We start from the raw sequence: 23,917 nt of genomic DNA, 5'->3' as shown, positions 1-23,917 counted from the left end.
CTGAGAAAAGGAAATTACACAAATTAAGCTCAACTATTATAGGAATCCTTCCCTAAGAGATGGCATTAGTTTTTCCCACTTTTTGTAATGTTTATAAAGTTGGCCATTTTTGGTAGCTATTTTTTTTTCAAATGTAGTATACTGTTTTAGTCTTTGCTAAGGAAATTTTTAGTGCTGGTTTAATTTGATTTAATTTCCCTTTTTTTTTAATAAAGAACTTTCCTAGAAGTAACAAGTGATTCAGGACTAATAAAATCTTCGTTGTTGTTGAACACTCCAAACAGTATATTTTCAATTGTCAAAGTATTTAAAGATATATTCTCGTTTGAAAGCCAAGAAGAAAAAGCCCGCCAGAAGTCTTTTGTTGTATCACGGTAAAAGAGAAAATGTTCGAGGGACTTGACCTCTTTCAAACAAAAGGTGCACATTGGTGATTCAATGTGATTCTTTGAAAATTAGTCTCCATTCGTTTGGTATGGCATCTACCATTCCTATTAATTTGAAATACTGGATTGGATTCGCTTCCAACACTTTAGGACTTTCAAGAAATTTACCCGTATCGGATAACAAGTCACCAATTTTAACAATTCCTTTAGTAAACAAATGTTTCTCAAATAGAGATTTTCCGTGCATCAAAATATTTCTATTATTCCAAATAATTTGGTCTACAACATCCTCATAAGTGGCTACCTTTGATTTCTTTAAATTACGAAATGCCTCTAGACACTCTTTGTAGAATATTGGAAGATGAACCGGTATTTTACTAGTTTCAAAATCACAGAACAGGATGAGTTTTCCACCTATATTTTCAAAAAAGAAATCATCTAAAATTATTTTCCAAGTGCTGTTGCTCTCACCTAGATATTTTTTTAAGGTCATGACTCTTTGAGCCGATATCATCGATTCAATATCAAGCATTTTTAGTCCTCCATTTTCAATATCAATAATAATTTTAAGCGCGGTCCGTTTAATTTTATCGTTACCTTTCCAAATGAAACTGAAAATCAGTCTGTTTATCTCCTTGACAAGATCGTTTGATATTGAGATTGCAGTCGCTTTACTAAAATTTTTTTGGAATAATGAAGGTCTTAACTATTTCAATATTACCAATCAGGGTAAGACCCCTCCACTTCCACATACTCAACGTTTTTTTAATAGATTTGAAAATTGAGTCGAAGCTTGCTTTGACTCGTGATGGTTTGGGATAGTAAAAAATGGTACCTAATATCTTGATTGATTTTCGCACGTTGTGAGTAAAGACATTTTGTGCTAATTTATGAGGGCCGATAGCAAAAACTTCTGTTTTATCGTCATTAATACGGAGACCAGAATGCAACGAAAAAACCTTTAAAGTTGCACAAAGTCGCGAATATGAGTTTATGTCTTTTAGAAAACAAGTCATGTCATCTGCAAAAAGCGTCAGTTTGATCTCCACATTTTTTACCATTATTCCTTGTATGTTTTTGTCTTGTCTGATTTGACATGCGAAAACTTCCAAAGCTAAATTTGAATAATAAAGGTGATAGAGGGTCACCTTGTCGTACGCCACGATGGACAGAGAAAAGATCTGTAGTAAAGCCATTGTTTAAGATACAGCTGGATATGTTCATATAAAATGTTTTTACCCATTGTAAAAAGTACGGTCCAAAATTACTAGAACTGATATGATTAGGCTGAGCCTTATGGACTATAGAAAAACTTGAGCCATGTGACGATAGGTTTTTCATTGCTTTGTGCGTTTGAACCGACTTTTGAACTGTACGGGAAGTGCGCTGTAACTACGCTGAAATCTGGCTGAGATATGACTCAAACACCACTGAAATATGGGGAACTTAACTCGGTAGAGCACTCACTTGCTGCGGAAACGAAGCTTCGTCACTAGCTTCTGTACACGGCGATCTAACTTCAAGGAACTTCAGAACTACAGACGTAAGGCTGAGACAGAACTTGGGTCCAACAGTAGTTTTTTTCCAACTCAGTTTGTAATCTTAGATGTAATCAAAGAAAGTTTACAATATCGCTTGCTTATATATGATTTCCTAGGTACAAATTACAATTCTTAAGTAAATAAGTCCACGTATATAACAAAAGAAGTTAAAATATTATTTTCAAAGTTAGCGATTCTAATTGATTGACAAGCAGGGAGATCTTCCGCTCGAAAGGATATGATGCAAAACAAACTTCCGCATGAAAGAAGCTGATGCAATATGAAATCAAAAAAAAGAAATTATCTTAAGTCCGTAGATGTACAAGTACAAAGTCCAACATAACTAAGCGAAAATACAAGTACAAAGTCCATTATGACTAAGAGAAAAGTACACAGTTCACCATGACTAAGCGAAAATACAATTACAACGTCCATTGTGAATAACCAAGATACGACAGAACTTATTGAAACCAGAGGACTACTGTTGGCTTTTCTAAATTTTCTCAGTGACGAACACTCTCTATTATATCGGTAAGACGAGTAAATGCGGCTAAATATTATAACAACTGTGTCACGTCCATATATGGCTTTTTGTCATTTTGGACTACAATTACATGATCGAATGTAAGGAATGTTCAACGATTACTTTCTTATTCTTAACGAGACTCCCGGTCGAATCTCTACAGCAAAACAGTGAGCGTTGATTAACGTAACATCTTAAAACTGTCTTTTTCTGAAATCACGGAATTATACTAATTTCCCTCGTTACAGCCATTATAGAAAAACTTGGTCTTATTTTTAGTTTTTTAGTTGGAAACAGTATTAAATAAAAGAAACATTTTATGCATAGCGTACAAACAGATATTTAACTTAAAGCCTGTAAGGGGTGTAGGTAGGTTGGGGAGGGGGAGGGGGAGGGGTGGAGAGAGTGTGTTCTGTCGCACTTTGTAATAATCATCGCACTTTGAAATACCTGTCGCACTTTGTAATAAAACTGTCGCACTTTGTAATACCTGTCGCACTTGGTAACAACACTTGTCACAATTTGTGATAAAATAGCTGTCACACTTTGTAATAACAAGTTGTCGCACTTTGTAATAAACTAGTTGTACCTATCGGTAAGTGCCAACGAGCGAAATACTCATGTTTGTTCATAAGAACAGATATTAAATGGTTTTTTGATAGAACTATATTTGAAATGACCACTGATATGGTAAATTGTATTTTAGGTAATATGCGAAAAAAGTGCTATTTCTCTGGTGTTCATAAATGACACAGGCTTGAGCGCCGTAGTTTCCAGCGCGCGTATTCTCGCGATCGCGCACTCTTTTAAACACCCTAAAAAACGTACACAGATGTCTGCTACGCAGGCTACGGGTTTGACAGATTGATAACTCTTGACAATTATTTCTTATCAACGTTAAAATGTCACAAAATGTAGGCAATAAATGAGGTTTAATCACTGTTTTGTAAATACAACACGCGATGGTTAAAATGTTTCCGTCCACAAAAGGGATAGTTGCATTTCAAGAACTTCTTATAAATCAAATCCCAAAATCAAAACTTCTAAGATGCTTATTTAAAAATAATTTTCAGTAATCAGAGACAGTAATGCACGGGTCAGATTTCAGTTTCGCATGCGAATTGTCATGTTCAGTTACGCAAAACTTGAAAAATTTGAACAGAAAACAAAACTTGAACGGTCAAGGATTATTTGGAGACAAAATTTTTATTCAAGTTAACATTAAATTTGCCGTTAGAAGCAAAAAACTTTTGACTTTCTTGTGTGTATGACAAGCAGTAATTTTAGTGAGCGTCGCTTTGAATTGATGTTATTCCTACGCGGAGCGAAAATGCGTGCCAAATAAAATATTAACGGTATTTGATTTGGAATAAATCATCGGTCAAACAATTACTATAAACACAATCAAAACTAAAAGGAAGCATTTACCCGACTTCAGCATTCTCATAAGTCAAGAAGACTCTATTTGAAGTCAACAGTCCGCTTTTGATTTTCATGTCTCTCTTCGATCGTAAATCAAAGGACTCCAAAGTCGAAAGATTATTTCATCGCTTTGAAGACCTTGATGTTCATTTTTTCGGCGGTCGAATATTCTGTAGGGTATTTTCTTTCGATTTATAATTCCCTAAAGGTATATATATATTTATCGGTAAAGGGATAAATGACCACATTGAAAATTTTAACAGCGAGCCGCGTGGACGCCATTTTGGTCATTTGCTCTCTAGCAAGGAGTGAGAGACTGGGAACCAGTTGGGAAGAACAATACAACCCAAATATGGGGTTTACTTACACCCAAATATGGTAAAAACTAGTTATACCTATCGGTAAGTGCCAACGAGCGAAATACTCATGTTTGTTCATAAGAACAGATATTGAATGGTTTTTTGATAGAACTATATTTGAAATGACCAAAATATGGTAAATTGTATTTTAGGTAATATGCGAAAAAAGTGCTATTTCTCTGGTGTTCATAAGTGACACAGGCTTGATATCCTGCGTAGCAGGCGCCGTAGTTTCCAGCGCGCGTATTCTCGCGATCGCGCACTCTTTTAAACACACTAAAAAACGTACACAGATGTCTGCTACGCAGGCTACGGGTTTGACAGATTGATAACTCTTGACAAATCAATTCTTTTCAGCGTTAAAATTAAATTAGGAATAAATGAGGTTTAATCACTGTTTTTTAAATACAACACGCGATGGTTAAAATGTTTCCGTCCACAAAAGGGATAGTTGCATTTCAAGAACTTCTTATAAATCAAATCCCAAAATCAAAACTGCTAAGATGCTTTTTTAAAAATAATTTTCAGTAATCAGAGACAGTAATGCACGGGTCAGATTTCAGTCTCGCATGCGAAGTGTCATGTTCAGTTACGCAAAACTTGAAAAATTTGAACAGAAAACAAAACTTGAACGGTCAAGAATTATTTGGAGACAAAATTTTTATTCAAGTTAACATTACATTTGCCGTTAGAAGCAAAAAACTTTTGACTTTCTTGTGTGTATGACATGCAGTAATTTTAGTGAGCGTCGCTTTGTATTGATGTTATTCCTACGCGGAGCGAAAATGCGTGCCAAATAAAATATAAACGGTATTTGATTTGGAATAAATCATCGGTCAAACAATTACTATAAACACAATCAACACTAAAAGGAAGCATTTACCCGACTTCAGCATTCTCATAAGTCAAGAAAACTCTATTTGAAGTCAACAGTCCGCTTTTGATTTTCATGTCTCTCTTCGATCGTAAATCAAAGCACTCCAAAGTCGAAAGATTATTTCATCGCTTTGAAGACCTTGATGTTCATTTTTTCGGCGGTCGAATATTCTGTAGGGTATTCTCTTTCGATTTATAATTCCCTAAAGGTGTATTTATCGGTAAAGGGATGAATGACCACATTGAAAATTTTAACAGCGAGCCGCGTGGACGCCATTTTGGTCATTTGCTCTTTAGCAAGGAGTGAGAGACTGGGAACCAGTTTGGAAGAACAATACAACCCAAATATGGGGTTTACTTACACCCAAATATGGTCAAAAAAAAGTCCCTTACGCAGAACTTAAGATTTTCTCTACCTATACACTCATACGCACACGGCTCTATGATTCTGCCGCCTCGACAGCCTCGCCTCTTGGCTCGGCTGTCTCGTTGGCAAAAAGTCCCTTACGCAGAACTTAAGATTTTCTCTGCCTATACACTCATACGCACACGGCTCTATGATTCTGCCGCCTCGACAGCCTCACCTCTTGGCTCGGCTGTCTAGTTGGCAATTAAGCTGTCGCACTTTGTAATAACAAGTTGTCACACTTTGTAATAAGCTTTCAAATTTCCTTTGAATAGGATATTTGGTAGAAATTATATGACTTAACTAATCCCCCAAGGCACAAATACGTTCTTTCTTGACATTTTGCTCTGCGAAACTCGTTCTCCCCCACGCTTCTCGCAATTGTTATTTTGGAGATAACACAGCTTGCTTAGCAACGATGGAATGCAATTAGTGAACAGAGGGCAAATAACTCCTGGTAAAAGTAAAAAGATACGCGAGAGGGTTTAGTCCAAGGGTTAGTAAGGGAGATGGAGACTTCAAGTGACTTGCCACATGTTCTATATGAGGTAATTTTTGGGGGAGTAGTCACAGGATTTAAAATAGTTGCTACAATCATGGCTAAAAGTCGGGATACCTTGAACATGAAATCACCCGTAGACTGGTCTCGATGCTCCCGAGTATTTACTTCTCTGTGAGAGTGGTGATCTTGGCATCGTTAGCGTCAGGAGCTTAATTAATTAAAAAAGTTTGGATCTTCGAGTGGTGTTGTGCTGGAGGTACGGCGAATAGTTGCCAGTCCAAATTGGGTAAATGCTTGGCTGGATCTACGATTTCGTGGTTTGGGATGGTTTATCATCCTCAACATATTCTGGCGAAAAAGTAAAAAGGGGTGAGTAGCAATTTGTTGAAATCTGCTTTGTCATTATCATCCACTCGGCTAGAATAGAATCACCCATGGTCTTTTAATGACTTTTTGCTTTTAAACAAAAAAACAGTTCCTTGAACTGAGGAGAAAAAAAAAACATTCTGTTCGTTCAGTTGTTTATTAAGTATTTATAAACAACTAGTTAATTCCGTTTCATGTTATAGTTCGTTGTTGTTTATTCAAGGTTGAAATAGACTTTTATTCAACGGTTCTGATTCAATGCTTTAATAATAATAATACCACATATCCTGATTACGGCTATGATGGTTGCTGTTCCATATTATGTCAAGCCAATGCGATTTTTGAATTAAAATACGATACTATTTCACAATTATTCTATTCAACTATAGTTAACGGTCCCTTCTTAGAAGACTCCCAGTCAAAGCCTTTATTTCCGGATCGTACCATTTTGTACAGCTGTTATAAATACCAGCAAGATGTGTCCTCTACTCTTTTACTGATACACTATGTCCCTGCAAGTTGCTTTCCAGTTTCGTCCTCTCTAAAACTCCCACGGAAACAAACCTTTTTATTTTCATCCGCAGGAGATGCCAGTATATTTAAAATTCGAATCTTTATTTAAGATGTGATAAATACCTTTTTAATACCTGAATTAAGCTATCATTTACAAATTAAACATGCAATAGGGTCTCATTTGCACGATAAATTAGACTAGTACCTAGCCAATGGAGTGGCTTAACAAAACCGATTTTTAAGTCATTATTCGTGATGACAAAGTGTTTCTGTCGCGATACATCGTAGTCAAGACAAATAATAATTGCGAGAAGCGTGGGGGAGAACGCGTTTCTTTTTCATCTCCTTAGTTTAGTATACAAAGTAAAATATCAAAAAAGGACGTATTTGTGCCCTGGGGGATTAGTTAAGTCATATAATTTCTACCAAATATCCTATTCAAAGGAAATTTGAAAGCTTATTACAAAGTGTGACAACTTGTTATTACAAAGTGTGACAGCTTAATTTATTACAAAGTGCGACAACTTGTTATTACAAAGTGTGACAGCTATTTTATTACGAAGTGTGACAAGTGTTATTACAAAGTGCGACAGTTTTATTACAAAGTGCGACAGGTATTACAAAGTGCGATGATTATTACAAAGTGCGACAGAACAGAGTGGCATATACCTTCCAAAGTTTCCATGACCCAGAGCAGAGCTCGAAAATGTTTGGATGTAAAATAGTTTTCTAGCGTTTGTGTTATTTTTTCCTCTCAAGCTCAATACATGTGGGCAATACCCTTCAGGTCTTTAGTTTATCATTTATATTCTGGCACGAAGGGATGCCGGTAAGTCATATCCAAACATCTCAGAATCGTCACCAAACAACCGTACAACTCTGTGAAATGTCTCCGTAGGGATTTTCGAGTAGAAAAATGAGATTTTCGATGAAGTGCTCGATGGTATCACTTGAGGAAACAAAACATTCACTTTTCTGCTTATACCAGACATAACAAAGCGAGCCTCTTCTGCAAGGTTTTCGAACCTTCCAATGAAATCATAATGAACTCCGCAAGGATAACAAAGTTTGTCGTATGTCTTCCAGTGCTCGTTCCAGTATCCATCTCCAATGTTTATAACGTAGTTTACAAACTCGTCAAATGTTACGTTTTTATCTTCAGGGTTACCTCCAGGTCTGTATCGCTCAATAATTCCCCGTCCATAATTCTTATGAAAACCAGGGTCCCCGTTATGAAACTTCTCGAGATAAGCGGATAAGAGCCGTTCGAAAGGCTCTCGCACAAACACGAACTTAAAATAACTCTTAAGCATTCTTTTTGCTTGATCCGGTGGATATTGATGTAAGAATTTAAAGTTTCTAGCATCGTGAACATAGTATTTAGGCTCTGGACTTTGAAGTTGTGCCAAAGCTGTCTTCCACTGAGAACAGGATACTTTTGGAATGTAACAAAAAAGTATTTCGAGCTTTTCATCAACTATGATATTGTCAAGGTCTTTGGTGTTTACGGGTTCGTCGATTCTGTTGTTCTTTCTGCAGAACTCCCTGACAGCTTCTTGTCTTTCCAAGTTCATTGCTTGAATGGATTTCACGCTACTGGCATGCTGGAAAAAGAAAATAGAAAAATGTTATTTCAGTTTTTCTCCCAGGCGGGGAACTCCCATATGAAAGGAGGGGGATGCTTGTCGCAAATTTCGAAAAGAACCCTAAAAAAGATCAATCTGGGCGTGAATCAAGCCTTTTATCGCCCTTAAGAGATATGGAATCGAAAAAAATATTTCTTTGCGTGCAACCTTTAACGAGACCTTGACTCAGAACACTCTAAGTAAGACCAAAAAAAAAAAAATGGAATTTACACCCCTTAGCGAAGCGATGGGCATCTCCGCCCTTTCAGATGGGCCTCATGCTGGACTTTTTTCTCTCCAATCCTTAAAATGTTTCTGCATAAAAATGAGTTAAAAAAAAAGAGAAAACCCGTTTCTTATAAAAACAATCAGAAACAATGACACTGTATTAACTTTTTTCCGCCAACCATTGGATGGATGATAATAAAAATTGTTGGCCGAGGTTTTGTTGTATTCTAATGTGAAGGCTAATAGTAAATTTTGTGAGTTGTAGGAATAAGAATATGAAAAAGGGAGCCGCAGATTTCGAATCCAGCGCTCTAAGCTACTCGGCAACGCCACTTTTCCAACCAAGGTGATGATTTGCAGAATTATTTACCTTAAGTTTACTATTGTCAGTGGCTACTAACTTAAGCGGTTTTTCTGGGTATAAAGACTTAGCGATTTTCCTAAAATTGAAACAGTTAGCGGAACGAGTTTAAAATGAACATATAGCGTCACTTTTTTTTTTTTTTTTTTTTTTTTTTTTTTTTTTATCTAAAAAAATTTTTTTTTTTTTTTTTTTTTTAAAAAAGAAAAAAAAATAAAAAAATCAAAAAAAAACCCCGCAAAAAAAAAACAATAAAAAAGGGAAGAACGGACTATCAGAGGGACAGAAGCGTCACGAAACTGAAGGAACGCTTGCATAACCGGAAAGAACAAGGTTAGTTAGAAATATGAGAAAAATTTGACCGATACAAATTTTAGCGAGTACTAAATTTAGCGCTATTCGCCCAACTCGCTAAAATCGCTTAAAAGGGCACGGTTAATTTTGATGTTTATTTTCGTGGCATCGTTAGCGCGAGTAAAATTTTGTAGGTCATCAGTTTTGTAGTGAAAACTTGTTATCAGTTTCGAAAGCACTCATTTTCCTTACTGAGTAGCAAACAAAGGTAATAAGCGAAACTCTCAACTAACCTGAGTCATTACGCTCGTGGTTGAGTTCAGTCCTGTGAAAAATATATTGTGAGTATTTATTTACTTATGGCGGATTCACATTTTTCATTTGATAATTGCTAATACAGGTAGAAAATTTACTAAGCTTAACAGAACCTGTAATGGCTAGTTAAAAGTCTAATATTGTTTACAGACTAAAAAATTAACTATTATCAATAATAAATTCGAAGTACTTTTGTAGGCATAGCGTCTAGCAATTTTTTTTTCAATTTTGTCACAGGACAGACTTTCGAACAGCTTAATCGTTTTTGGATCGGGCAGCTAACAATTAGTGCTAAATAGTGAAAACTAAACAAAAGAAAATAATGGAATAATTGTCTAATAGTATTTATTCACGGTTGAAGTAAAATCACTCTAGTCTGAAATGGAAAAATATACAACAGAGCAGAAGATAAAAAGGCCATTTGTTTTAGATAACAATAGTTGAATTAAAGTGACTTAATTGTTGACGTCACTACTTTAATTTCGAGGCCGTCGTCGTTATGTTTGAGAACATTCTGACTACATTTCTGTTATTTATGGTGCAATTCGCCCTGTATTTACGATTTTATAAATTACTTTAAGTTAAGAGCAGTAGTCTATCTATCTCTTCATCAGCCAGCATTTTTGTGTTTTCTAGAAGGCCGTAATGTCATGCATAAAACTTATGTATCATGACCTTGCAATATCGTCATAATTATTCAAAACAAATTCGATGTTTAGTTGTGAATGAAAACATGATGGCAAAAGCTCCATAATTTATGTTGTTCTCCATTCGTCATTTGGCGAGTCAAGCTGATTGTGAGTTATAACAATTGTATTTCGCAAAGTGAACAATGCACAAAAGTTCATTTTTAGTAAAACACCATTCAGTCAAGTCAGTACCCATGTATGAATAATTGTCTCACCTCGTGTGTGAATAAATGATGGATTGCTCTTTGCCGTATACAGAACATTAAACAAAATCCCAGTGAAAGCAAAAGTGAAGAAAGCAAACAGGAGGCTCTTTCGCCGGTCCATTGCAAGTTCTTGAAATGAATCTGATGCTCGTGTTGTAAGTGTTAAGTTTGCCGCGGAAAGATGCTCACAGTTTACACTTACGTTTTGGTCAATATGTTGATATTGGTCAGGCGTAACACCGTTTTAAATTGGCTCCTCATTTCGCCGGTGTTATCCGCTGACCACAAACAGGCAGCCACGTGAAACGTTTGTACTGATCGTAACACTGTAAATACAACCACTGTATGGGAATAACTCAGTTTCCTGAAGAAATATACCCTTGAAAGTCACATGACTGTATCAGTGTAATTGTAGCAGTCAAGGCCCATTTATACGACAGAAAATTTCTGGCACGGCTCGGATAAAAATGGTTCGGCACGGATAAAGTTTGTCTTGTAAACGACTTTGCCTCACCCGTGCCGAACCCAAATCTTACCCGTGCTCGGACCTAGTCACGAGGTAGTCCGAGCACGGAATAAAATTGGTTCACGTTCCTGAAAATATAACCCGGCTGGAAAAAAAAAAAATGTGTAGTGTAAACGATAAGCCGTGCAGAACCAACTCCTTAATTTCTGATGAAACTTCAGCAAATACATCTCCATAAATTCCACTCGATCGACATGGCGCTGTGTGAAATAAAATGCGTATTTTAAGAAAAATAGTTGCCAAAAATCTTATGAACATTCATGGAAGAACGAGCGTGACTTTCAGCAGTCTTCTTTGGTCGCATTCTTCCGAGATCGTGATCGGTAGAGCCCAGAGCAGAGAGCTGAAATTCTGCCTTGGAAAAGCATGATGTCAGTAGTTGATCCAAATAATGCAGAAAGAATAAAATAATTATAAAAATAATCGTCCTCGTTAATAGGGGATTAACAAGCCATCATGCTGCCATTAGAATAAGAACCATATAGCTTCACCCTTTTCTAGTCTTCTGGGAAAAAAAGAGAAAGATGCGCGAGTTGTATGTCACGTTCTGTCACGTTTAAATGAAATAGTGGCATGCGCACTAAGGCAGAATCGCGTACGCTGGCCAAGGTGTTGAGCCTATTACCCGCACCTAATCATTATTAAACGCAGTTTAGCTCGGTAGATAAAGGGACGTGTAAACAGAGTATCAGTGCTATTTTTTGGTACGTGTACAAATTCTATCCGAGCCGTGCCAAGAATTTTCTGCCGTGTAAATGGGCCTTCAGTTATTCACAACTATTTGTGTTTTATTTTAAAAGAGCTATTTTTAAAACATACTGGAGGAACAAACATACTCATTCTGTGAATAGATTCCAAGTCTTTATCATTCTGGAAAAAGACAATACCATCTTCAGGGGTAGCCTAAAGACAGAATAGACATAAAAACATGTTAGTACCTATATAAAGATGAGCTTTAACCCTATTCCTATGTAACTTCCAGAATATTTTTAAAAGCAATCACAATGAAACTTATAGGATGTAAAGTATGTCCAAACATCTTTCTTTTGGTATTCGTCACGTGGGGTGATGACGTCACATCACGTGACAATTACATCATGATGTCAAAACAGCCGCCATCTTGGATCCGCCATTTTGGATTTCAAAATTTTTCCAAAATGCCAGAAAACCACCCAAAAATTACTGCAAAGTACACAAAATCAATAAAACTGTGCTTAAAAACCGTAAAAAGGTAAAAAATAATTGCATTTAAGTTAATTTTCATTAATAGAAACACGAAAATTACAAATTTGGGAAAACATGCCTATAAAAATACCGTTACCATGGTGATGTCAAGTTCCTGACACAACATCCTTTCCTACCAAATTATTTCCAGATAATTTTTAGATAAACTCACAAAGTTTGGCAAGGTTTGGTTGAATCTTGAAATAGTTGTAAGCGTTCAAAGTCAGCGCGGGCCTCAAAAGCCCCCCCCCCCACCCCCCTTCCCGGTCTGAATAGGGTTAAACATGATTATGCCATCATGGCATCATAACAAAAAAATAGCATTGGAAACACCAAACACCATATTAACGGGTGACGTCTGATTTGGAGCAAGTAAACAGTTAGTACATGATGAAGTTTTGGTGAAATCCAGAGGCTAAGCCTGATTATATAGAAATCTAGTTGATGGCACTGGGGGATTTCAAAAAGGGACAACGACCTCCTTATTTCAAATCCAACACCCGCCATAATTACTCGGCTTCGCCAGACATTATAAATACAAGGTATAACTTAATTAGGCCATCCCAATAAAATATTTCGTTTCCCATCGCCCGACCGACCCCTTTTATTTTCGAAATGAAAAAAAAAAAAAAACAAATTCACTAGTCAAAGAAGCAAGTACCTTGATTTACAAGCATACGATCTTGTTTTATTAACAACAATCCATGATATGATGTGATGTCTTTGTCTTTAATTAACATCGATACTTAGTTTTTCAAAGGCTGTTTCGCGCCAAGGGCATTGTTCCAACATTCTCAGCGAGATCGACTGGAACAAAAATGAACCCAGACCCCTAGTCTTAAAATGTTCGAATTCTTTTTTTTTTTTTTGCCCGACCGACCGACCCAACATTACAAGAGACGGGGCAATGGGAAACGAAACATTTTATTGGGATGGCCTAATATAAAAGGAAGAAAGAAAGAAAGAAAGAAAGAAAGAAAGAAAGAAAGAAAGAAAGAAAGAAAGAAAGAAAGAACGAACGAATAAAAAAACACTTTATCATGATGTAGTAGATAAAATATGAGCGGGAGATCTGTATGGGCGTTTACAATGGCGAGCCGATAGGCGAGCCATTGTAAACAGCCATACAGATCGGACGCGAATATTTTATTCTACTTGTGAAATGAAAGCAATAAATTGAATGCAAAGTATTGTTATGCGAATCAGTACAGATCTGTATCAAAAGTTAATGAATACTAATTAGCTGAGCAGGAGTTTGTATCAAAAGTTAATTCTATTGATTGATTTGTATTGGGGTTTACAGTTGTGTACATGTGATCTGAATATGGTACTGGGATTGGTTTGCACCCGCATGAATATTTAATGAATTTTACAATACAATTTATTAATTTTGGTGCTTGCTGTCAAATGAAAAGCGCATTATGCAAATCTGTTTTTGGTCACAGTGCATTCACTAAACCACGCTTCGTTGACCAAAGAAATAATCAAATTCAACAAACCTGCTCCGTAATATCTGTGGTTAAATTCCGTCCTATAAAAATAAAGGATTTGATTAAGACAATGTTCACAAGTCACCGGTCTCAAATGGAGCCGAACTGAGATCGCAAACTGTTACAATTTGCCCAACACTATAAGTATCGATCGCCAAAGTTCCATTGTTTGCTGTGTCATTCTTTTATCTTCATTACATAGGCCGTTTCACGGATACGGCATTTTGCCCCCTTCGCATCCTATAATGCTTATTAAAATGATTTATTCTTTTATTGTGATATTTCCAATTACCATAATAAAAGAAAAAATATATATTATAGGATGCGAAGGGGACAAAGTCAATATCAATATAATTGATCTTTAGGAAGAACAAGTGTTTTACCTATGAAACTCTATTCACTGCTCTTTTCGAAATCCACTTTCTATGAGACATCATATACCCTTAAAATACTTTGTGTTGCATAATTGTCATTTCAAAGCTCTCCAAAATGACAATTATGTACATAATAATGTCACGCAAGGCTTCGCACCACCGTATTTTCGAAGCAGTTTGCGAACTTTCGTATCCTGCACCTGTAATTTATCGTGATATTTTATCGGCTCATCAACACTTGCGAATGTCGCAAATGGCAAAGGAAGTATAGATTTGGTAATATTTGAATCGATGTTGTATGTAATTTTCACCTTGTACAACAAACATTACCTCATACTCCGGCTTTTCAGCCGACATGGAAATAATTTTATAGAACGAATGCAGAATTGAAGGAAGCAAGCACGAGGCAGTTTAGAGGCGGTAAATGGTAAATCCAATGCTTAGCGAGATGGCGAAATTTATTGAGCGTACTTCAGTGTAAAAGTTAAATAATTTTGCCGGGTGGTATTCACGATTCGGAGTAACACCAGCATGATTTTCCTGTCGACAGAATAGAGTTGTTTCAAGATTATTTACATTTCCGGCACACAAGTTAGGAGATATTTATAATCACCGGTTTTCCCTCCACAGTCGCGACAAAGATCAGTTACAATAATGGTATTTTGCGAGTCAAAATGTGAAATATTTATGCATGTGTATAATTATTCTCACCTTGTTTATAGTTAAACCTCGAGTTGCTCCGTTCCATGTACAAAACATTGTAGGAAATTACAATGAAAGAAAAAGTAAAGAAAACAAACAGGAGAATACTTAATCGGTCCATAACAGTTCCTTGAGATGAGCTTGTCTCTTGTGTGTATTTGTAAGTTTTAAGTTTGCCATGTGAAGGCACACGCAGTTTGCTCCGGTAGACAAAAGGAACTGTATATTGCTTATTAATATTCAAAACATCGGCAGAGCAGAAAAAAATTGCTAATTGGCTGCTCATTTCGCGGAATTACTATTATCCGCTGACCATGCACCTAAAGACGGCTAGGTGAAACGCTGTAAGGGGTATCAAATGGTCTTTTTGAGCATGCGTGTTGTGTTATAACCTAGGGGACTGGGGAGGAGCCATGGTCTAGCTATCCAACTGGCGTAGTCACATCGGTTGTGCGGCCATTTTTCTCTCTCGCCTCCTTCTCCGTCTTTTCCTCTGGCGACGTTTGTCTCACTAAAATCCCCAACCAATTCCAAAACCTCCGGGGCCACGTCAACATCTTTCGTCCTCAACCTCTACTCCCCTTGCAGCTACTCTCTACACTTTCTCCTCTTCCTCTCCTCTGCCCCATTGCTCATCTTTTCTTACTTGTTTCCTCTTTTTTAATCCCTCAACAAATTCTCTTCGTCTCTCATTTCCTTCCTTCTCCCTTTTCCTTCTTCTCCTCACACTTAATCCTCCTTCTATTCCTCATCTTTCCCACTCCCTTTTCTTTCCAACCCCACAGGACCTCTCCTCTCCTTCTCTTCTGTTCTCCACACTCATCTTCTTCTATTCTCCTTTCTTCTATTCTTCTCCTTTTCTTTCCTTTCCGCTCGTCCATCCTCCTTTTTCCACTTGAGGTGTCCCTCCTCCCCTCCCTCTTCTCAACTCACTCCCCTCTCCAACAACTACACTCTACCATCTTCCCTCTTTTCTCACCTGTCCTCCTCCTCCGATCAAATTCTCCTTTCTTTGGACTTTTTCTTTCTTTCTCCTTTCCTCCCTTACTTGAGCAACTAAAAAAACTTCAAGATGAGCAACTTATCTCGCCCTTGTCACCTCGACCCCAAGGGCACTGATTTTCTTTCTTCTTGTCATTCCTCAGGCTTCATACTTCTTCTCGCCTCTCCACTCTGTCGTCCTCTCACTCTTCCTTCTTCCTGCATGACACATCTCTGTCCCCGCGACAAGGTCGTTCTGGCCTGAGTCTCTGTACCTTTTCTTCTTCCACTCCTCTACACTTCTGTCACCTCCAATCGCAGCTTCCGTTACAAGTCAGTGCCATCTTCCACTCTTCCCTTGTAGTCCTCATCCCCTCCCCTTTTCCCTTCTCTCCTCTCTCCCTCCACTTCTAACTCTCTCTTCTCTTTTCTCACTGGGTTCGTCCTCCTACTTGTGTTCTCCACCTTTCCCCGCTCTAACTTGGCTCCTGCCTGCGGGTAATTCTACCACTCCTACTCATCCTATTTCTCCTCACCTTCTACGGTGGGCATCTCACCTCTTCTCCCATGTGCCATCACTCGTGGGCATCCTTTCCTTTTTTTGTGCTATATAAAGTCTCTTTCCTCATTCTTCTCTCTACAAGATCTTTGTTCTCGGGCATTGACCCCGCTTCTCTTCCAACACTGAGCACCACCATACAAAAACCTTGGGGCTGGCTATTACCTCGTGTACCTCAACACACTTCTCTTTCGTCCCACTCGCCTTGGTGTCTTGCGGCGGCCTTGGATTCTGTGGGGTTTCCAACACACTTGTCATCCTACCGACTGGGCAGCCGTAATTGGGCCTCGGGTCAGTAGTTCGTTTTCTCGGTCCCACCCTAATTTTATTCGTTACTTCATTCCTCTTAAATGTCCCTGTCGCTTCCTCTCCTCTTCCTCTGAGCCCTTTCGTCGTGTTCGGCTCTCCCCAACTGTCCTCTACAATGTCCTTTTCTACTTTTCGTTCCTTTTTTATTTCTCCTAGGGGGGAGATGTTGTCTTCTCTCCTCCTCCTTCGGGGGGGGAGTTGTGTTAAACCTAGGGGACTGGGGAGGAGCACATGGTCTAGCTATCCAACAATGCGGGCGCAGTGTTTTTTTCCCGAGCATGAGCGTTAACAAAAGTTAGCCTTGCGAGCAAAGAGCACCCGCTAAAAAACTACTTTTACTAAAAACCGAGCAAAAAAAAAATTCGCTGTTTTCACCGTTCCCATAATACATCTGGTTTACCTGGTTTTCACTAGCGACGCAAGCACAAGCGCAAGCACAAGCACAAGGATAACAGCTCTAATTTCTCCGTGAAAAAGGCTTCGACTCAAGCAAAAACACAAGCGAATTGCATTTGGATGATTGTGCTTGTGCTGCGGCAAGCACAAGCACAAGGGTCAAAATTTGTCCTTTTTGTGTGATCGCGCTTGTGCTTGCGTCGCTAGTGAAAACCAGGCTTAAGAGTTTTAGGGCTAACGTTGCATATTATATTATAATATTATTTGGGCCGCAAAAGTGTCTTTAAAGCAAGGGTCATAAATGATCCCACAAAATTTTGCAGTGCTTGTAAAGTTATTCTTCTGCTTTTTTTTCGGAATTCGCTTTTTTCACGATCCCATAATACAGTCAACTCTCTCTTAACGGACACCTCTATATATAGACGGACACCTCCATAAGACGGACACCTGGTTATGGTCCCTGCCGTTTTTCAGTCATTTTACTGTAAGAAAACTCTCTGTAAGACGGACACCTCTCTAAGACGGACAACGGACACTTTGAAACCGCCAACGGACAGGCACTAAAAGTTATTTTTTCGTGAATAATACTTCAAAACTTGTTATCGACATATAGCATAGCAGGTCAGCGCCTTTAGAATACCAAATTTACCAAAAACAATCCGCTAAAACGCATTACTTCTCTGCTTAAACTTGTAGATTTAGTTTTCTACTTACAGTATCACCGTTTGTTATTAACAAACAAGTCGAATCTCTGATATTATTTTTTTTCCACTTTATAGGTTTTGCTAACGTAAGCGACTAAAACAGACGTGTATTCGTTGTGCATAGCCGTTTAGCTTTATCGTCTCAAAGTTTCTGGTGTCACGTTACCTCGACTCTCTATAAGGCGGACACCTCTATAAGACGGACAGTTGGGGCCGGTCCCGACGGTGTCCGTCTTAGAGAGAGTTGACTGTACATCTTGTTTACCCCCCCAAATTTTTGCATAAGCATTGTTTTCAATTTCTCTTGGTACGATTGTACGTCATTGTAAATCCCAAGAGAAATTAAAAACAATGCTTATGCAAAAATTTTGGGGGGTAAAGCTTGGTTTTCACTAGCGACGCAAGCACAAGCGCGATCACGCAAAAACGACAAATTTTGACCCTTGTGCTTGCCGCAAGCACAATCATCCAAATGCAAATCGCTTTTGTTTTTGCTTGAGTCGAAGCCTTCTTCACGGAGAAATAAGAGCTGCTATCCTTGTGCTTGTGCTTGCGCTAGTGCTTGCGTCGCTAGTGAAAACCAGGCTTTAAATGTAAAGCGCACATGACAAGGTTGTGCTAAACTCGCTTGTTTGATTCGCAGGATAAACTGCGCATGCGGGCTTGAAAATTCAAATGACGGCTAATCGCAGAACGAGGCACTTTGTATCACTTGCAGCGCGCCAACTATGAAATGTAAAGCAAAGGCACGTGATCACATCGTGACGCAAGTGGTGGAATGTGCGGCGAGATTGCGTGAAATACGTAAAAAACGGGAAAACACAACCTCTTGTTTACATTTGATCCCTCTCAAAAAGACTTGCCGAAGGACAGCAAACAAAATCTTGCGTTCTTCAGAAATGCGTCCGTCAGCGTTAAAAATCGAGAAGCGAAATTGCATGTATCATTAAGACATGACTGGGCAATCATTGCCCAAATTCAGCCGCAATGACTTGTATTTTTATTCTATATCCCAGGCTATCTAGATTTGTGACTTTATGGCTATTGTGACTATTGTTAAAAAAATTGTGTTTTGATTGATCTGTTCTGTTTGTTCATTACTCCACATCCAACGAAACGCTAAACGATAAAAGAATTATAAAATAAAAGAACTTCCAACTGTATATGGTATTTTATAAAAACTCAAAAACTGAACCGGACTGAAACAGAAAGCTTCCCTTCCTGTCTAGGGTAACAACGCGATTGGAGGGAAACAAAACTTACTGCTTCTTTAAAATCAACAAGAAGCACAAGTTACCAAGCTCCGTGGTGTGGCCAGTACCTTAGGCATGCGCGCAACCATTTCTTACCAAGGCGGCAGCCATGGACAGCTGTTTCGTTCTTGTTAGCGCCTGGGGCTATGCCATGCTGATCAGTCCTAACAATTATGATGAAACAGCTGTCCATGGCTGTCAAGATGTGATAAGTTTGATAAGTTTGTGTGATAAGTTTGTGCGCATGTGTATGACTCTGTCCATACCACGGAGTATGGTAGTGCGTGCTTCTTGCTGATTTACTTTTCTAAATGCTACTAACTCATTTTCTGTGAGATCAGTTATTAATTTACACGGTGTAACAACGGCTCCGCGATGTACAAGTGAAAGGAGATCTGTAACAGTGTATAACCGGCGTTATCAATCTAGAGCTGGCTGTCAGTCTCAAAGCAACAAAACCAAACACAAATGGAAATGGAAGCGCTTCAAATAACTGTTTGTTCATTTCAGCATTTCAAATGTTAACCTGTCTGCAGAAAGGAAAGATAGGTCTTAAGTGGATTGGGTAAAGGGAGCTGATAGGTTCCTTCAAAAAGATTTTTACTCCTCCTCTTGAGTTGCTTGCGTATCACACACCGACAAAGATGAGTTAGATCTCTAACATTCCTGGAACATTTCACGAGCCAGGCATGATGGTCACGTGACAGTGAACAAAACAGAGACGATCCTCGACCCAGAGCCCCAAGGCTGAGCACAGCCTGTGCATCATATAACACGCGGCAAATGTCCCAGCGTTGGTTCTCAGCGGCTGTGATAAGCGCTGTCTTACCGAATACTGTCTCAATGCTAGGATCGCCATGATACGCCAGATTTAGACACAGGCACTCGACATCTTTAGCCAGGTGTAAGGCCGTTCTTCCATTCCTATCTTGTAAATCAACATCAGCTCCTGAGCGACACAATATCTCAGTGGCTGACACACGTTCGGCCTTGCTGCGCCCGTACTGAGCATACATAAGCGGTGTTGCGCCCCAACTGCTCGCCAAATTAAGAGGTGCCCCGTGATTACACAGTGTTGCCAAAACATCAAGGCGTCCGTTGAGTGTCGCCATGGCTACGGGTGTCTTTCCCATGCAGTCCTGAGCGCACATGTCAGCCCCATGCTCCAGAAGAATCTCAGTGCATGCGGCAGATTGGGCAAAGTGTAGAGGCGTCATACAGGGGACTCGGCACGAGGTAGTAATAAACGTACCGGAAGTGATGTCATCTGACTTAGTACTCCATACGGCTTCTCTGTTGTTTACGCTCGCTCTGTGACAGCAAAGCCATTTCACGACAGCTGCGTTATCGTATTCCACGGCAACTCTGAGTGGCGTGACGGGAAGCCCATGAAGTTCACTCTTCAGGCTTACAGAGAAGTTGACATCTATCACTAAATAATTTGCATAAAATTTATTTAATCGTTCTTTATTCATCTCGATACTTGTAACCAGCATAAATATTACTAAGTTTTCACAACTGTGTCATAATGAAAATTGTTCAAACTCTTCTCAAAGAAATAGGGAGTGCTGTAAAAATAATTAGTATTGTTCCGTTGTCTAGAACTAATATCTGAAAAACGTCTAAGAGATCAGCCAAGTCTAAGGATGAAAATAAAAAAATGCGAATAGACCATTATAGAATGGTAAAAAAGTTATAAAATTATTTAAGATTTCTCATTTCATTTCCGCTGACTTGTTTTTCTTTGTTGTAAATTCCGCATGCCGAGTGACCCTGCTATGGCTTGCTTTCTGCGAGGCAGTAAAGTTGAAGCATGTAAGTTAGGACTTTACCGGGTAACTCAGTCAAATATTTTTCTAAAATTATTTTTCTAATATCGACTTACATTTTACGCGCCTGTGTGATGTACTTACCAAACTTTGCCAAAACTTCCAAGCAACTCACGGATCCTGAGTAACATGCGAACACAAACAGCTCTTCAAAGTCTTTGGTCATTAAATCCGAAATACTCGGATCTTTCTTTGTTACTTGTGTACATAAAATCTCATATAATTGCTGACTATTATGTTTTAAAATGAGTTCTAAAATATTATCCATTGCTCGACTGACCTATTTACAGGAATATAAATATAATGTACCAGTAGAATGCAAAGTGAACTTTTTACTGTGTTCGAAAACCCGACAAATCGTCGCGCGTTCGATTTTGAGTTATTCAAAAATTATAAGTTTAGAGCAAGGAACACGTGCAGTAAATTATTCAGGTTATCACACCTCTCGACTGGATATTATTGTAAAGATTTTTTTGTTTTGAGTTCATCTATAGTTCATTATTTAGACCACCTGTTTGGTGCTTTCTTTTGTTTCTACAACTGGTCATAATTAATTGCCTTGATTTGCAAAAAGTATTATTTCTTGGAAATGAGAAACTTTTTTATATTTTCGAATTCAAGCAAATTCGCAATCTAAGGGCGAGTTTATTTGGGAGAATGCAAAATTAGATTTTTAATCACAGATCACACGGATTTTTCGCGCCCAAAGAAAAAAATATCCGAAAATGTATAATTTTTCTTGACAAGTGCATACACAATTCAGTAATGTACATTAACCAGTCCCCTCTACAACAGATGGTAAATTAATCAGCATGAACCCCTCCTCATTCCCCCCTCGCTCCAACCAAAAAAATAAACTGTGGCCCCAAATTATGTGACTGCATGAGGGAATTTAACTAAGGTAAAAGGCAGAAGCTATTAAGATACGTTTTATGGTCATGATGATCATAGTTTTTTATGAGATAGCAGTAATTTGCAAACAAGTCTCACCTGCCAACAATGATAAATGAACAGGCATTTAGAAGAGAATTGACCAATAAAAAACACCTTAATGCAGTACTGAAAAAATTGAAAGCCACTGATATCATTGGATCAGAAGTAAAGTTATCACAAACAAGACGAAAGAGGAAGGAAGGAACGTCTCAAGACGGAAGGCTGTCCTTGCTGTATCACACCAAAACTAGGTGTTATGATTTCTTTTGTCAGCAGGCGGGGAGTGGGAGCTTTGTTGAACATAAGAAAAGTGAAAACAGAAAATTCGTTTCCGTGTCATCTTAGTACAATTTTCAAGTAAAAAGTAACGGACAACAGAAAATGAATTTGTACTAAAGTTTAAGGTGTAAAATCGAATAATTTAGTTTCATTTTGCGGTCAACGGTTGCTAAATATAAATTCAACTTTTTGACATTAGTACGACCAGGCTTTGTTGTTAAAGAAGTATCCTCCAAGCTGAGTGCGTGTTTAACGATATGCCATGAAAAAGTAAGGATAACGCAATTTCTATATGCCTTTAACGTCTGAAACGTTTCGATTTGCAAACTGAATTTTATTCTGATCCCTAACACTTGCTTATACCCAGTCAGTACAGTTTCTTTAACCGCCCTCAATCGCCAAAGAAAATTACATGGTCATCAAGTATATATTACGGACTGAAGTCAATTCAGTCCTTGTATTCATGTTTAACTATAACCAACGATACGACAGCAATGTAATTCTAGCTGTTATTTTATTTGCTGGTGAGTTTTAATGTTATCATTTCATCTTTTTCTCCTTTTCGGGAGTGGCGAGGGACGGAATTTAATAACCAGCATTTGGTTAGGTCTTATCATTGAATGGGATGGGAGGGGGTAGGGGGGGGGGGGGGATTTAGATACGAGCAGTAATGGATGAGTTGATGGATACTTTTACTTGCAGCTTTTTATTAGCTCTGCTTAAGCTACCATATAATATTAACGGTAGCTGTTTCTTTTAAAATAGCAGTTTCAGTCAGTTTACAACAAAACTGAACCAAGAGCGCTCATCTAATCCTTTTCACAAAAACTACAAATTTAGGTTAATGGATAACTTTTGATCTATACAGTTTCACTAGACTACAAAACTTAAAAAAAGTACTTACTTTTCAAATGCATAAAAATCACACTAGGTTTGAAGGGAAGTTTTTTCCCCAACTTTGGTTTTCACCTAAAATACCACTTACTTTTGTACAGTGACCTAAAAGTGGTAGGTGTTTATTTAAACAAATAAACAACTTAAACAAATTTATCAACTATCAGAGACATTTATAAAATGTTTCGTTTCCCATCGCCCGACCGACCCATTTTTTTCGAAAAGTAAAAAAAAAAAATTCCAGATTCACTAGTCAAAGAAGCAAGTACTTCAATTTACAAGCACACGATCTTGTTTTATTAACAACAATTGATATGATGTGATGTCTTTGTCTTTAATAAACATCGATACTACGTTATTTAAAGACTGTTAATTGTCATAGTCTATAAGATTCGAACTTTGGCCGGACACCGTACCTCACCGATTTCGCTGAAATTTGGCATGCAGTCTTGTTTTAGGGTCCTAACTACCAAATGGATATTAAAAAGTTTCAGTTCTTTTTATTTTGGAAAATATCGAGAAGGCCGATTTGAAGCGTCCGTGACGGCTCGCCAACATGGCGGATCGAAGGTGTTCTTGTTACTTCGACACTGAACCTGCCGTACCAGTTTCTCGATCATACTTGGTATAGTTATAAAGAACTATCTTTCTTCTTTCTATATATCAAAATAGATTCGGCAAATGTTGAGTTTGGATGATCAACGGCCAAGAAGTTCGAAGGTATGTTAACGATGTTTTGAACAGTCTCAAATTTACTACAAAATGAAAGGCTAATAACTCCACTGTTATCTCGATTTAGAACAAGCCATTTACCATGAACAAAGCTTGCTCATTGGTGAATTGATTCCATTA

The 23,917-nt window shown here is 38.1% G+C and overlaps 2 protein-coding genes across 3 annotated transcripts; both read right to left on the bottom strand.

Annotated features, from left to right (window-relative positions):
* Positions 1–6,576: 6,576 nt before the first annotated feature.
* On the bottom strand, positions 6,577–15,281 carry LOC144662431 (carbohydrate sulfotransferase 11-like). 2 transcript variants are annotated; one of them, XM_078523266.1, is made up of 5 exons: positions 14,938–15,281; positions 13,862–13,893; positions 11,975–12,041; positions 9,696–9,727; positions 6,577–8,498 (listed from the first exon to the last, which is right to left on the bottom strand). In XM_078523266.1, the coding sequence occupies exons 1-5, from the start codon at positions 15,212–15,214 to the stop codon at positions 7,698–7,700; spliced, it is 1,209 nt and encodes a 402-aa protein (XP_078379392.1). In that variant the 5' UTR covers positions 15,215–15,281; the 3' UTR covers positions 6,577–7,697. The 2 variants fall into 2 exon arrangements, with proteins under 2 accessions (XP_078379392.1, XP_078379463.1); XM_078523337.1 differs by having other exon boundaries at positions 11,975–12,008.
* A 3,159-nt stretch (positions 15,282–18,440) lies between these two features.
* Positions 18,441–21,470, bottom strand: LOC144664230 (ankyrin repeat domain-containing protein 61-like). Its single transcript, XM_078525367.1, has 2 exons — positions 21,044–21,470; positions 18,441–20,562 (listed from the first exon to the last, which is right to left on the bottom strand). Exons 1-2 carry the CDS (start codon positions 21,225–21,227, stop codon positions 19,652–19,654), a joined length of 1,095 nt encoding a protein of 364 aa, XP_078381493.1. The 5' UTR covers positions 21,228–21,470; the 3' UTR covers positions 18,441–19,651.
* Between the last annotated feature and the right edge of the window lie 2,447 nt (positions 21,471–23,917).

Source organism: Oculina patagonica, chromosome 1, assembly GCF_052425735.1.
Source record: "Oculina patagonica isolate OP01 chromosome 1, crgOcupat, whole genome shotgun sequence".
Classification (NCBI taxonomy): Eukaryota; Metazoa; Cnidaria; class Anthozoa; order Scleractinia; family Oculinidae; genus Oculina; species Oculina patagonica.
Note: the sequence above shows the minus strand (reverse complement) of the source record. Positions and strands in the feature narration are given on the sequence as shown.